At 44.7% G+C, this 15,133-nt stretch overlaps 1 protein-coding gene across 6 annotated transcripts in view; it reads right to left on the reverse strand.

Annotated features, from left to right (window-relative positions):
* SLC4A8 (solute carrier family 4 member 8) overlaps window positions 1–15,133 on the reverse strand; it is an 85,708-nt gene that overhangs the window by 14,098 nt on the left and 56,477 nt on the right. For 5 of the 6 annotated variants that reach the window (XM_046658979.1, XM_046659006.1, XM_046658963.1 and 2 more), the window contains 7 exons: window positions 12,071–12,176; window positions 11,304–11,465; window positions 8,905–9,018; window positions 6,363–6,524; window positions 5,246–5,497; window positions 2,403–2,471; window positions 1,090–1,263 (listed from right to left, as the gene is read on the reverse strand). In XM_046658979.1, coding sequence (XP_046514935.1) covers window positions 1,090–1,263; window positions 2,403–2,471; window positions 5,246–5,497; window positions 6,363–6,524; window positions 8,905–9,018; window positions 11,304–11,465; window positions 12,071–12,176 — 1,039 coding nt within the window. The remainder of the gene's footprint in view (window positions 1–1,089; window positions 1,264–2,402; window positions 2,472–5,245; window positions 5,498–6,362; window positions 6,525–8,904; window positions 9,019–11,303; window positions 11,466–12,070; window positions 12,177–15,133) is intronic. The other variant, XM_046658997.1, reaches the window with a different exon arrangement.

Raw genomic sequence — 15,133 nt, forward strand, 5'->3', positions numbered from 1 at the left:
AGCCTTGAAAATAAACATGGCAAACTGTCACACATGTATTCACACCTCTAGGTCCCCAAAATAGTGTTGCTCCTGCAAAGACCAACCAAAAAACAAAAATGTACCATCAATAAAAGATTAATATCCAGTACATATAAAATTTCTAGAATTCAACAACAAAAAAATAAAAAACCTGATTAAAAAACGGGCAAAGGACTTGCACAGACATTTCTCCAAAGAAGATATACAAATAGCCAATAAGCACATGAAAAGATGCTCAACATCACTAGTCATTAGGGAAATGCAAATCAAAGCCACAGTGAGATGCCACTTCACACCCATTAGGATAGCTGTATTCAAAAAAAACCCCAAAACACAAAAAACAGAAAATAAGTGTTGGCAAAGAGGTGGAGAAATTGGAACCTGATGTACTGCTGGTAGAAATGTAAAATGGTACAGCTGCTATGAAAAACAGTACAGTGGTTCCTTAAAAAACTAAAAATAGAATTACCATATGATCCAGAAATCCTACTTCTGGGTACATACCCAAAAGAATTGAAAACGGGGACACAAACAGATATTTGTACGATTCGCGTATATAGCAGCATTATTTACAACAGCCAAAGGGTGGAAGCAATCCAAACGTCTATTGCCAAACGAATAGGATAAACAAAATGTGGTATGTATATGTATGTATGTATGTGACAGAAATTATGCAGTCTCTAAGAAGGAAGGAAATTCTGACACACGCTACAACATGGAACCTTGAAGACATTATGCTAAATGAAATTAAGCCAGGCACAAAAAGACAAACACTGTATAATTCCACTCGTATGAGGTACCTAGAGTAGTCAAATTCTGGAGACAAAAAGTAGCATGGTGGCTGCCAGGGGCTGGGGGGAGGAGGGAATGGGGTGTTAGTGTTTAATGAGTCAGAGTTTCAGTTTTGCAAGATGAAAAAAGATGGATGGCAGCAACAACAGTTGCACAATAATGTGCATGTACGTAATGCTAACGATCTATACACTTAAAAATAGTGAAGAGGGTAAATTTTATGTATATTTTATCACTATTTTTTAAAATAACTAATAATAATTTTTCAAAACTCACCATCATTGGAAAGACAATGGCAGCTGGAGACGCCTTGATGACCCAGAGCAGGACAAGGCAGGTGAGCTGGATGAGGGTGAAGAGGTGCACTTTGCGCAGCGGCACGTGCCGCAGGTAGATAAAGTCTGGCTGGTGCTTTGCAGGCATCCCAAAGAGCTTCAGACGGTCAAAGAACTGAAAGGAGGGAACTGGCACTTACTTTCAGGAGGTTTCTCTGGGTCAGAAGCCTTGTTCGGCCCATTCATGTCTCTCACATCACCTGCTCTGAAGGGCAGGTAATACCCTCTCCACTGGACAGAAGTGGAAATGGGGACTCAGAGAGACCAAGGATTTTGGCCAAGGTTGGTAAGTGACAGAGTCAAAATCTGAAATCATCTTTTCTAATTCAAGGTTCGAATTTCTTCTCTCCCACACTGTGGTTTCTCAGATCTTTCTCAGGAGAATTGAGAAGAAAAGAAATCATTTGCATCTTTCCTCTTATTATCAAAACCAAAGCTCTTACTTGTTCTTTGAAGAGTCTGGAGCTTTCATTGATTATTTATAGCAAAAAGATAAAATGAAAGCTCATAACATTCTGGATATGAAAAACTGACCATTCTTACATTATAAAAAGGAAAACAGAGACCCAGAGAGGTTAAGTAACCTGCTCAAGGTCGCAGTAGAACTCAGTGTGTAAGAACACCCATGGCACACTCCATAAAAACAGAGAGGAACCAGCTGCCAATAGAAGCGGCCGCTAAGTTATCTCACCTCTGGGACACCCCGTTACTAGTGACAAGCTCCTGATAATCTCTGTTCAATGGCCTGAGGAATGAGTTGGTAGAAGGGAGAAGGCAGAGTACGACAGGGAGTAATATCTGCTTATCTGGAGGTGCTCCCACGACTTCCCAGTGTCCTCGTCAGTGTACCCCTAGTTAGCCCCCTCTCTCACACTTCAGCCTGGCACTAAAACCAGCACTGTCCACGTGCGGAAGCGAGTTTGGTTCTTGACCAATCTTTCAGATCTAAGTTTACCAATATCTGGCGAAGCACCTAGTGTTTAATATGAGCCTGATAATTATCTGATGAATAATTAACGAATGACTGGAACCATGACATCAAGCCAGGTCACCCTGGACGTCTCTGTACCCTCATGTCAACATAACTGTATTTTGCCCAATGTCCAAAGAAATGTCTAAAATAGCTTAACCACCAAGACTAGGAAATGGTTTCTCAAGAACTGGTTTGTGCTTCTCCTGGGGAGCTGTCCCTCCCTGGTCAGGACCGGTGAGCTCACACTGAGAAGACACTGCCCTGGCTGGACCATACAATACCTGAATTCCCTGTAGAGAAGAAACACCCATGTAGAGGAAAACGCCATAGAGTACTGGCATCGGGATGAACTGAGGACCAAAGGGCAGAAAGACCACAAGTTAAACTTGGTATCATAGCATACTCAAGACCATATACACGTTCAAATCTCCAAGAAGGAAGCAAAGTCACAAAATCACCGCATAAGCATTGTGCTAGTTTCTGCTGCCTTTATATGATTTAGAAGTAGAAGCAAAAACAGAAGCTGGCAATAATAAAAATCATTTTGTTCTGAAATGAAATGATTACACGTAAGTGCAATGTGGTCCTGGTTCAATCATAGGCCTCACAGCTCACCTCTATCTGGCTCTTCCTTCTCCCTGGGGATGGGCACGCGCACACATGCGTGTGCACATGCAGACACACACACACCGCTCTTTTACGGAGTTGATACCTTTTCATTCTTTTGTAATTACATGATCATCTCCTCAGGGATTTGGGGTATTTTAACATGGACTAAAAAAGGTTCCTTTTTTACTAACCAGAAAATCGAGGGCAGGAGTGGGGGGTACCTTATCAGAGAGGGAATGATTTGAGAAGAAATAGCAACACTATTCTATTTCACTTGAACACACACACACGTACCATGTGCCATCTGTCACCCTAGGTCATCTTCGGAGGGACTTTTTGAGGTAGGGAAACGAGGCCTACAGAATCAAGGCAGAGAGTCTCACAGCTGAAAACTCAACTCAACTTGCTTTATCGTGGGGCTAAAGAAACTTGCCAGACAGAACTCCTCTCAGAACTAGAAAATCTGCATTGGCTTTTACGTTGTTCCAGCTCTACAGTGAGTAGACACCTCAATCTGGTGCTAACCTTGTGTGTACAACTATTGAATGCTTTCCTAAAAGAACCCCCCTGAGACAGTCACGGGAAGGCCAGGCGACGCCCACCACCACGGCTTCATGGTTACATTTCTGGAGGAGCAGCAACCTCTGGGCTCCTCCGGACGGCACCTAACCAGAAGTGGGAGTGGGGGTACAAGAGAATAGAAGTAGAATGGGGAAGGGACATGAGGAGAGGCGGCAAGATTGAGTGGAAAGTAAGGGGACAGGACAATGGTTCAGAATCCTTTCCCATCCCTCTCGATTCTCACCCTTAAACAGCATCTGCAGTGCAGGCTGGGGTGCGTGAAGATTCACCACAAAGACGGGGAAAGGAGGCAAGAGAGATAGGTAAGTGCTCTGGGATGGTTGGGGCTTGGTGATATGGCCATGGAGCTTTCACCCCATTTTTCCCAGATGTAAGCCTAACACCCACACAAAAAATTTTTCTGATGTTTAAGTATCTTCCATCTTTCCAAAAATCCTCTTTTAACCCCACATCTCACACTAACCACTGCCCATTCTTCTGTTTCACTTCACAGGAAAACCTCTTGCAAGAGTTGTCTGCCCGCACTCTCCTTACTTCCTCCCCTCCTATTTACTCTTCAGTCCCGTTACTCCTCTGCGGCCCCATTGTTCCACTGAGTCTGCTCTTCTAAAGTCACGTTAGGCCTCCATGTTGCCAAATCCAATGGCCATGCTTTAGTCTTCACCTTCCTAGACAGCTTCTAACCTTCTTGAAACACTCCCCTCGTTTGGCTTCCCTGACCACACGCCCTCCTGGTTTCCCTCCTACCATTCTGGCAGCTCCTTCTGACTCTCTGTGCTATCTCCTCATCTACCCAACTTCTAAACATTGGAGCTCCTTAGACTCTGCTCTTCCCTCTGGTCCTACTTTTCTTTTACCTCTACCCTTCTCCCTGAGCAAGCCTCTCTACCCTCTTGCTTTCAACACTACCCATGTGCTATTGACGCCCACATTTTACTTTTAGTCCAGAACCTTGCCCTAGCCTCGTCACTCAGATGCCTCCAGGACATCTCACCCAAAGTCTGACCACAGCCCACCCCTCACAAAATCACATCCTCCTTCACGCAGTCTTCTCCATCTTAAACGCCCTCACTCTCCACTCTGATGGTCAAGTCAGAACCTGGCTGCCATTTTGATTTTTCCACTTTCTTCACCCCTTTCTACATCCAGTCAACCATCAGGACCTTTGGATCTGCCTCCAAGATGTACAGAAGCCGTGCCTGTTATCCGCCCCTACTACTGACTTCCTCATCCAAGCCACCATCATCTCTCATCTTTAACAGTTTCACTGGTCTCTCTGCTTCTATTTTCCCCTAACCCTAAAAACTCATTCTCTAGGCATCAGCCAGAGTGATCTTTTCAAAATACTAAATGGATCATGTTCCTCTCCTGTGAAACCCTTCAAAGGCTACCCTTACCAGTGTCAACAAGGCCCTGCGTGATCTGCCCCTGCTCACTCTTCACTCTCACCTCACTGTGCTCTTGCCTTCACTCAACACCCTTGAGCCACATGGCCCTGATATTTCCTAGAACACATACCACCCTTTCCCACCTGAGGGCCTGACTCGACTGCTTTTCTCCCTTTCCCCCAGGCCTTCTCCCACCATCCATGGCATGGCTGGCTCCACCTCGTCTTAAATACCATCTCCTTAGAGAGGCCTTCTCTGACCACACTACCCAAACCAGCACCCCCTTAATTCTCTATAGCTCCACAGAGTACAACATATTTCCTTTTACCACTTATCATATTCTGTAATTATCATGTGTGTTTTCTTAACTAACTTTCTTAACCACTTCTTACCTGTCTTACCCTGCTAAAATAAGACCTTTCAGGGCAGGTATTTGTATGTGTATCTGTTCAGCATACCACTGTCTTCTCAGCACCTAACAGGATTCTGGGTGCAAATCAGGCACTCAATATTCAATATTACCCAAGGAGTGAATGAATGATTACCTTCAATATAGCCGTCATGAAGACTGAGCAGCCCATCAGCACAAAGATCATAAGGCCTGTCACTCTTTGCTCTCGGATGCCTAAGAACTTGGGCTGTTCCCCAGGAGCAGAGCACTCAGATTCCAGTTTTAGGCTGTTCACGTGTGTGATGGACAAGACAGTTGCAGCCACAAACCAGGGTAGGCCCATGATGGAGCAGACACCCAGCATGATGGCCACCATCAGCAGGTCCAGGTGGTAGCCACAGCCTTTCTGTGGGGAAACAGAGTCTCTGTCACCATCAGTGGGCTGGCTGTAGTAGGACATAGAACAGTGAGCTGAGAGTCTCGGGCCCAAAGCAGGAAGGGGTGTATGGGTAAGGTCAGTGGTCTCAGACAGGTTTCCCAGTCCCTGCTGGTTTAGAGGGAACAGAGAAGAAAAAGGGAAATCTTAGCCTGTCCTAACATGCCAATATCCATTCTTTAGCCAAGAGCCCTAAGATCTCACCCTGAGTATCCACACATTCAAAGATTCATCCTTTCTCAGCAGAGTAACCAGAAACCAAGTCACATATTGACCATTCTAGATGGTAGACATCAAAATAGTTGGAGATAAATGACCTTATTGGGTCCCTACAACGCACCCCCAGATCCTTGCCAAATCTGATGTTGCCTACTCTAAGTAAGGAAAGAATAGAAACAAAAGCACAAAGTCTCTAATAAATGTACTGCAACCAACCCTACCTCCCTAGGATCCTTGGGCTCAAGGTTCACTCTGGAAACCCCAGTAACGGACACCAGTGGGAGAATACTGCCTCTAGAAAACAGTGGCCCAAACCCCGACCTGAATCTCAGGAAGATAAGCCTGATTCAGAGCACGTGGCTATACAGGGACCACCAGGAACTCTGCCCACCCACCTTCCCGCAGGTTTGAGAGGAGATTAACAGAGTCCTAGCTTCTTTTACAGTATACCATCATGCCCTACTCTAGGGACTGGAACCCCCTAAAAACTCCTTATGAGCTCCTTCCAGTCTGCTTTTATCCAGGTTCTACAGTTCCTGGTCTAAATGGGCTTACCTTAAAATCAAAATACGTAACAAACTGCCATTAGTCCTTCTAGGTTAGAACTTCTTGGTACCTTAAGCTTGTGTTCCTTCCTGTTAATGATGACAGCTGTGATCTGCTGGTCCATGAATATTAAGATAGTGCAGAGAAGAGCTGGGATAACTGCAGCTATCACAGTCCACCAGGGGTTGGGGCCGATGGGACTAATAATCCACCCTCGATCATCCCTTGTTGGCTAAAGAGAAAAAATAGAGTTTTATTTTTGTATTTTAAGTTAACTATAGTAATTAGGGCAAAACAGATCAAACTGAATCACAATATTCACATTTCTTTTTATTCTTGAATGAGAATCCTTAAAAAAAAAAAAAAAGGCATGAAATACAGCAACTCCTTAGGAAATCTATGACCTTGCTCCAAATCCCCTTTGAAAGAGTCACTCCTCAACTGTCAACTTCCTGTGGAATATTCATTGCTCCTTCACCTCCTTCCCCTACTCTCCAAACCCTGTGGACAGAGAAAGCAGCTTTATCTCAACATTAGGCCAAGTAAAGATAACTGGTAACGAAATCTGTTGACAAAAAAGAATTTAATGACTTCCAGAGACAAATATAAACAACTGTGACTAGCCTCCTCAGCGCTTTCCTCAGAAGCCGTATAATGTGTGTCCACAGCACAAGGAAAGGAAAAGGAGAGCCAGCTGCATGCTATCTCACAGGCTTAGACTGCATTGGTCCAGAGGCCTTCTCCCTTCAGCAGTGAAGCAGGGGCCCAGGCACCGGAGGCTTGAGAGAGGAGCCCAACACTGCCGACCCTGGGGACCTTTGATCTAGGGTCCCCTCCAATGTCCCTGTAAACCGCTGTTTAGAGACCCTATTTGCGTGTTCATGACATGCCTAAGTGCCCTAGACCCTCCCAAAGCCCCAGGGCACTCGGGGGAAGAGCAGCTCACCTTGCTTAGCAAGCAGTACTGGAGGATAAGTCAGGGATCAAAACCGGCCCAAACTCAATGAAAGAAGCAAAGACCGTTATATCCAAAGTACTTGGTTCCATATTGTTCCCAACTCTAGGATTCAAAGACTCTTCAATAACGTCACCATGTCCCAAATTATGAATGGGTTAGGTTCTGAAAGTTTACAGAATCTATGTCTCCTTAGTAGAAATGTTCTAAGTGATAGTTAAACTCTCAGGCCAACACAAAAACCTATTAAACTCTGACTGACATTAACTCGTTAGCAAGAGTACTAGCCTTCAGATTGGGTCTTGGTCGCTGGGGGCCATGTGGTATAACAGAGAAAGAAAGAAGGAAGAAAATTTCCTCTCTGCTTCCTGAAAGCGAGGTCTGCCAATGAGCAACATTTTCTTTGACATTCTCCCAATTCCCTTTCTCATCTCTCCCACCTCCCAGAGGCCTTCTTCCCAGATGTCCCAGAAATTCAGTGCCTTCTGACTATCTTAAGCCTACCCATCAGGGAACCTTTCCAAGGACTGCTTAATGCTCCCAAATTACTTATTTTTACACAAAATCCACTCCTCCTGCAGGGTTGACCGCAGCGAGATATTGCAGAGAAAGCTGATTGCGCTCATTCACACAAAGGTGACAATGACGTAGTCTCAGAGGCATTACATTTTTAAAGAGGGAGATTTTTAATCCATAAATTTGTGACTGGTGGCATTTCAGCAAATTCAACAAAATAAAATAAAAAAGTTTCAGGCAATATGGAAAAAGATATTTTTAACCAGGCCTACTGGAGGGAGAGAGGGAGGGAAAGAAAGACAAAGGCCGTCTGTGTGTACCAGTATGGACTGCCTTCATTCCTGTCTCCCTCCTCCCGGCCTGGCCAGCCTCTCCTTTCATACTTCTCCTCCAGCCACTGAGTACACCCAGGCTTTCTCTTCTCTCCACCCTGTGGGGATCTATGCAACTGAGCTCAGCTCTTCCATCTTCTCGCTTTACTCAGCTAGTGGCCCCAAACTGAAATAGATTTGGAGTCCCCCCGTATTAATCATTTCTTTTACTTTTTGTATAAGTTTTTTTGAAAAATATTATAGATTATAGAGAGTTATACAAACAAACAATGAAATAAGGTTGAAGCGATGTCACAATTACTTTGGCAGGGGCCCTAGACCCTGGGTGAGGCCCCTCAGTCAGCCCACCTCCTCACACGGCAAGATCCTTGAGCCGAGGGGCCAGATCCAACATTTAGCTTTTTCATCCTTCCCAGGGCCCTTAAACACGTGATGCTCAATGAAACTGCTGTAAACCAGACTTCTTTCAGAGACCCACGTTTCCACAGTTTCTGGTATATATTTATATAAATGTACACATTTTTTGTTTTAAATCTTAACATATTAAAAACAATAAGTGGCATTAAGGATAATAAATAATACTTTTCATTCATTAAACAATCTTAGGTTTCTGTTCTCTGACTTTTCTGACCTGAACTCAGCCAAGCCTGCAGAGTCTGCTCTCCTGAGTGGTGAGGCATGAAGAGCAAGGTTCAGATTTAGAAGACTACAAAACTCATGATTCGGGTATGGGAAGGCCTTTGACAGCAACTCAGGACCAGATTCTATGAAACTACAAGAGGGCACCAAGTACCCTGAGACTTGCTTACCTTGAACACACTGGGAACTTGAAGCTTTGGTGACGGGACTCCAATCAAAAAGTCAATAATCACCATTGTGAAGATAGTAAGGAAAACAGCAAAGTCACTCACCATGGAACGCACCTGGCATGCGAAAGGGTTGGAAAAGGGTTTTAGTAGGTTAAATGTGGTAGAAAAGAACTTAGTATTGTAAAAGGTTTAAAAATCCTCAGAAGAATGCTTTAATTTTATAGTTGAATTAATACAAGCATATTTAAACAAAGAAATATGTTGATATGCCCAAGCTAATACCCAAAAAGTGTGGATATGATGGGGGAGAATGAATCATGTGACAAACTCTAATGTAACCCACCCCAACCTCTGAAGAGTTCTGTTTGGAGCATTTATGGCCAGGTTTAGGCAACAGTTCCGAGAACTTGGAAGGAGACGTTCTGGGACCAGCCAAGGTCCATTCGTGCGGGCCAGGAACCTCGGCAGCAGCATCAACCCCTCTTCTCCCTCAACCCAACACCTGATCCATCTGCATGCGAGTCCTGCTGGCTTGACCTTCAGAACTTATCCAGAATCTGAGCACTTCTCACCCCTCCACTGTCCCTACCCAGACCAAAGTCACCAGCAGCTCTTGTAGCACACTCTTAACCTCGCTCCTGCCCTTCATTAAGCCACTGAAGTGATCATTTAAAACATAAGTCAGATCACATCACTCCCCTACCAAAGCCCTGAAAATGGATCCTCATTTCACTGAGTTAAAAACCCAAAGGCCTTCTTGGCCTCTGAGGTCCATGCACTGGCATCGTTATGTCTCCGCCCCCAGCTCCTAATGCTCTCCCACTCGCTTGCTCTGCTCCAGCCACAAAGACCTCCTTGTTGCTTCTTAAACATGCCAGACTCACTCTCACCTCAGGGTCTTTGTACTTGCTTATCCTTCTCCACAAATGCTTTTCCTCCAGGTCACCTCTTGGGTAGTTCCCTCATCTCCCTTACGTTCACTCAGATATCACCTCCTCCATGAGATCTGTTCTGATGATCCTACTTAAAATTGGTCACCACTCTCCACCCCAGCACTTCCTAGACTCCTTTACTGCTTTATTTTTCTCCATAGCACTTATTCTATTCTGTCCCCAAGAGGACTATCCCACCGTATAGTTTCGTGTAGCTTTAATAAAATACAATGCTTCTGAAACACCCAGTGCCTGCCATAATCTGAATTCTAAGACATAGAGCAAAACATGTCTTAGCCACAGGTAACATCACTGATGCTTTAACCTGGCTTTGCTTTCCTTTGAACCTGAGGCTTCCAGCTCCCCCTCCCTGGCTTTGTTAGTTCTCCTCTGAATGTGACAAAAATTCTCTCAACATGCAGCTGCCCCACCAAAGCCCATCTTGACCATCCTGGGGCCCAGTGGCCCCTCTCTCCTCTGAACTCCTATAGCACTTACATCCCAGGTTGGCATCCAACTCTCTACTACGTCTCGTATGGACCTGGTGGTTTCATGGGTTTCCCCTTCCTATCTGATGGCAGAGACCATGTTTTAAACTTCTTTTGCATCCCCCATAGCACTTAACCGAGGCCTCAGCAAGTAGTTAGTACACAATTGCCTTGCGTTAACTATTTGTCCAGACAAGAAACAATGACCCCAAACTTACTTAATATGCACCGCCCTTAACTACTGCATAGGCTCACTGAAGTCTAAGAACATGTTCTAGTCACATACATATGTAAATATCTAATCACCCTAGCCCCCCCACCTAGTCACACATCCTGCTCTGCAAATGTGCCTGAAGAAACCCACTTACAGAAAAGCCCCCATTCTCTTGATTCTAGCACCTTTTCAAAGCAATGACTGCTTTATCCACTCTACACTTGGCCTCTAATTCTGCCCTGCCAAAACCGGTCACAATACAAACAGTGCCATCGCATCAGGGAAGGCTGCCGAGGCTTCAAACAGTCATGCAAACCAAGTCAGGAGCATTCTGGCTGCTGCAGTCAATGTCACCAGTGGTGTCACAAGCTTCACAAAGCCATCCCTGGGAGGAGACTCTGGGGTTTCCTACATATCTGAAACTATCATCCCAAATTACTATACTCAGGAACCAGCTCTAGCTATCGGATGCTCCATGTACCAGCATTCTGGAAATGACATTTCAAAGCTTTTAGAGAACACTACCACCACCTTAAACTCACCTGGCACTTTTAAATCAAAAAGTTTTTAAGTATTAACCCCTCATGCCACACATCTATGAAAGAGGCTCCGGACACTAGAAGAAGAGAAAGCTACTGTGTGGTTCATCAGGACATTTGGAACTCTCCACCTGCCTCTCTACTCAGCAAGCAACACGGAGGCTGAGAGCCAGCTCTGTTACAGTAGAATTCTACCACAAAAGAAATGCATGAGCATGCGACCTACTCTGGTTGGAAAATAGCGGCTTGTCTTAAATGTCTTTAAGGTGCTCGAGAGGATGAAGGTGGTGAAGAAGAGAATGCAGGACCAAAAGAGCACATCAGGAGTATAGGGTCCGTGATGGCCACACGCAGATCCCGTGAACTCTCCATGCATCTCCTGGCATTCCTGGAGGAACAAGTATTCTGGGTGATGCAAGGCACACATGAGGGAATAAATGACTGTTGCCTCTGACCTGGCACTCACTGTCATCCCACGGTTGCTGGGGAGTGCAGGCTGCCAGCAGCATCCACTTGACCTCCACATAGTTGTGGGGCTCTCACATGCACAAGCCCCTTCCAAGTAGGCTGACTGTTAGGGTCCTAAGATGCTTTTGAAAATGAAACCAGAACTGTCCCAAGGAAGTATGAGCTTCTGGGACGGCTCTAGCAATTTGTATTATTGATTACAGAGGCCTTCCAAATTTGAAGGTTCTTCAAGCCCCACAAAGCCTGGGTCTGCCCCACTGCTCTGCCTGGTTTCATCCCCACATATTCCTGGTGCAGGGTCACTGGATAGGGTACATGTGGGAGAGAAGAGAGAGATAATCTTCTCTTCCCTTGATGTACAAGAAAACTTCTGAAGCGGAAAAAAGTCAGTGAGAATAGTTAAAAAAAAAAGCTTTATTTCTGAAAATGCTAGGGCTTGCTAAAGGGCTACCCCCCTTCTACCTAGAAAGGCCCTCTTAAACCTGTGGTCACATTGCTACCCCACCTGGCAGCTCCCGGACTTACACTAACAGTCAGGTTAGCCCAGTGGACTTCTGCTGTCACGATGTTGTGGTCCTTCCAGTACTGCAGAGTGTGATTGTTTGGATTCTCTGGGAGGGAACACCTGCAGCTGAGGGGAAAGAGAAAAAGACTGCTGAGGAAAGTAGTCAAGTAGTTGACATATTTTTAGCTGTGACTGAGCTAAAGAGTCTGTCAGAGCTGCCTATTTCTCCTCTGCCCACTTCAGAGCCCTGAAGTTGGTGCTGTCGGTTGAGGCCCATGTGTAGGCCCAACCACATCCCAATTTTTTAGTCAGTCATCACTAAAGATGGACGCAAACCAGTGTGTGGGTCTTGGATTAAATTGTGCCCCGAATGAGCCCTGGTGGTTTTCTTGCTTAGTTTCTATCTCTTAGGCTCTTTCTATGAAATTCAATCTACATAGCAAGGAGGACCTGATATCCCAGTCAGCTCTCAGCAGCTTCCTCCAAGCCTGGATGTCTTGTTCCCTATACCCGGTCACATTCTTGCTCTAAAAATTGGAGTCTCCTGGAATCAAGATGCAAGCTCTTCCTGACACTGCATTAGCCCTAGAAACATCCCACGCCTCCACCACTCTCGGGCTTCCCCAGGCCTCTTCTTCCATCTAAACCTGTCCATCTGACCAGACCTGTCCCACTGGCCACCATATTGCCTCCCAGTCCCAACATGCTTCATGCCTGAACTGGTTCCCAGTATACTCAACTGATACAGTCATTCCCACCAACTTTGTTTCACCTGTGAATTTAATAAGCTTCCTTCTAAGGATATAGCACGACAGAATTAAAATTCAAAAAGATCTCAACAGTTTATAACGATAGGAGGAATCAACAAAATGAAAATTAATAGGGAAAGCTATAAAGTCCTATATTTAGGTATAAAAAAAATCAATTCCAAATGTGGAAGCAACAAAGATGTCCTTCAGCAGGTGAATGGATGTAGTGTAGTACATCAAGACAATGGACTGTTAGTCAGTGCTAAAAAGAAATGAGCTATCGAGCCATGAAAAGACATAGTAGACCTTTAAGTGCACATTACTAAGTGAATGAAGCCAATCTGAAAAGGCTACATACTACACGATCACAGCTATACGACATGGTGGAAAAGGCAAAACTATGGAGACAGTAAAAAGATTTCTGTTCTCCAGAGGTTGGGGTTGGCGGGGGCGAATCAATAGGCAGAGCACAGAGAATTTTTATGGCACTCTAACTGTTCTGTATGATACTAAAACGGCGATGTCACTATACACTCATCAAAACCCATAGAATTTACAATACCAGGAGTGAACCCTAGGGGCTGGCCTGGTGGCGCAGAGGTTAAGTTCGCACGTTCTGCCTCAGCGGCCCGGGGTTCGCCAGTTCAGATCCTAGGTGTGGACATGGCACCGCTTGGCAAAAGCCATACTGTGGTAGGCATCCCACATATAAAGTAGAGGAAGATGCACATGGATGTTAGCTCAGGGCCAGTCTTCCTCAGCAAAAAGAGGAGGATTGGCGGCAGATGTTAGCTCAGGGCTAATCTTCCTCAAAAAAATAAATAAATAAAATAAAATAAAAAATAAACTATATTCTAAAAAAAAAAAAGAGTGAACCCCTAATGTAAACTACAGACTTTGGGTGATAACGATGTGTCAATATAGGTTCATTGATTGCAACAAATGGGCACTCTGGTGGGGAATACTCATAGAGGGGGAAGCTGTGCATGTGTGGGGTTGAGGAGTATATGGGAACTCTCTGCACTTTCTGCTCAATTTTGCTGTGAACCTAAAGCTGCTCTAAAAAACCTAAGTCTCTTAAAAAATCAATTCCACACATATTAACATAAAATCATTCAAAAAGTTGGGGCGTTCTAGCTGCACATCAGCTCCATACGAACCACCAGGGGAATGCAACTAAGAAAAACGTCATCTCGAGCTGTATTAACAAAGAATTACAGGATCCAGATCCAAAACCTACTCCGGCCAGGGCTGGTCACTCTTATCTACCTTCTCCCACTAGGATATAAGCCTCATGAAGGTAGATCCTCTGTGTGTCATGTTCACCGCTATGTTTCAGGGCCTAAAACAGTGCCCGGCACACAGTAGATGCTAAACAAATATTTGTTAAATGAATAAATGAATGATGCAAAAGGTCAAAGAATAAATCTTACTCTGATGCCAATGGGTAATCCAGTAGGCTTCAAAGATTATACTCCCTAATGGTTATTTTGTAATAAAATAATTTTTAAATTCTAATACATTTTTTGTGAATTCTGGATTTTAAAAGGTTAACGAACAGACAACTAGACTCTGTAAAAGTGTGTATGCAGCTGGTCGGCAGACGCCTCCGTGCAGGGTGCCCACATGGCGCAGGCGTTCCAGGTGGAAAGGGCTCCCCTCACCACCAGAACCTCCATGTCCGAACTGTGCAGCCAGAGGGAGGGAACCTGACATACAGAGCTAAAGGACAAGGGGCTTTAGTCATAATTTGGAGAACACTATTCCAGAGAAGAAATGTTTTCTAGGACCAGACTCTCCTAGATGGTGGAAAACACAGCCAAACACTGTATTTCTTCTCCAGCTGATCCAGGCTATACTAAGCATGTGAAGAAAACAAAATTTCTTGAATTGAAATCTAGGTAAGTAAACAGATTTCTAGATCTTTAGGATACACAGTAAGAGACATGTGGATCTGTCAAGAACCATTAACATCTCTCTGTCTAATGAGTGCTAAGAGTAGCCTGTATACACTTGCAGAGAATCTTGATAACACAGTCCAGCATCACAGTCCTTGCAAAAAGAATCACTTCCCAACAACTAACTTCAACTCTCCCTGCTATATTTGCAACCTATTTTTGCCTCAATGTCTGAAACCAAAAGACATGCTCTAGAAGCATTTCTCAAGTCCCCTCTGGGTTTCACTCTTAGTCCTTCCTCTCCATCATCACTTTTGACTGTTCTCCTCTGGCAGCCCCCCAAATCTCCACATCCATATCCGAGCTCTGACTCCCAGAGGGCCAAGACCCCTCCTTAACAGAAGCTACAGGCACTGCCTGGCACACTACATCAGCC

Source organism: Equus quagga, chromosome 1 (assembly GCF_021613505.1).
Source record: "Equus quagga isolate Etosha38 chromosome 1, UCLA_HA_Equagga_1.0, whole genome shotgun sequence".
Lineage (NCBI taxonomy): Eukaryota > Metazoa > Chordata > Mammalia > Perissodactyla > Equidae > Equus > Equus quagga.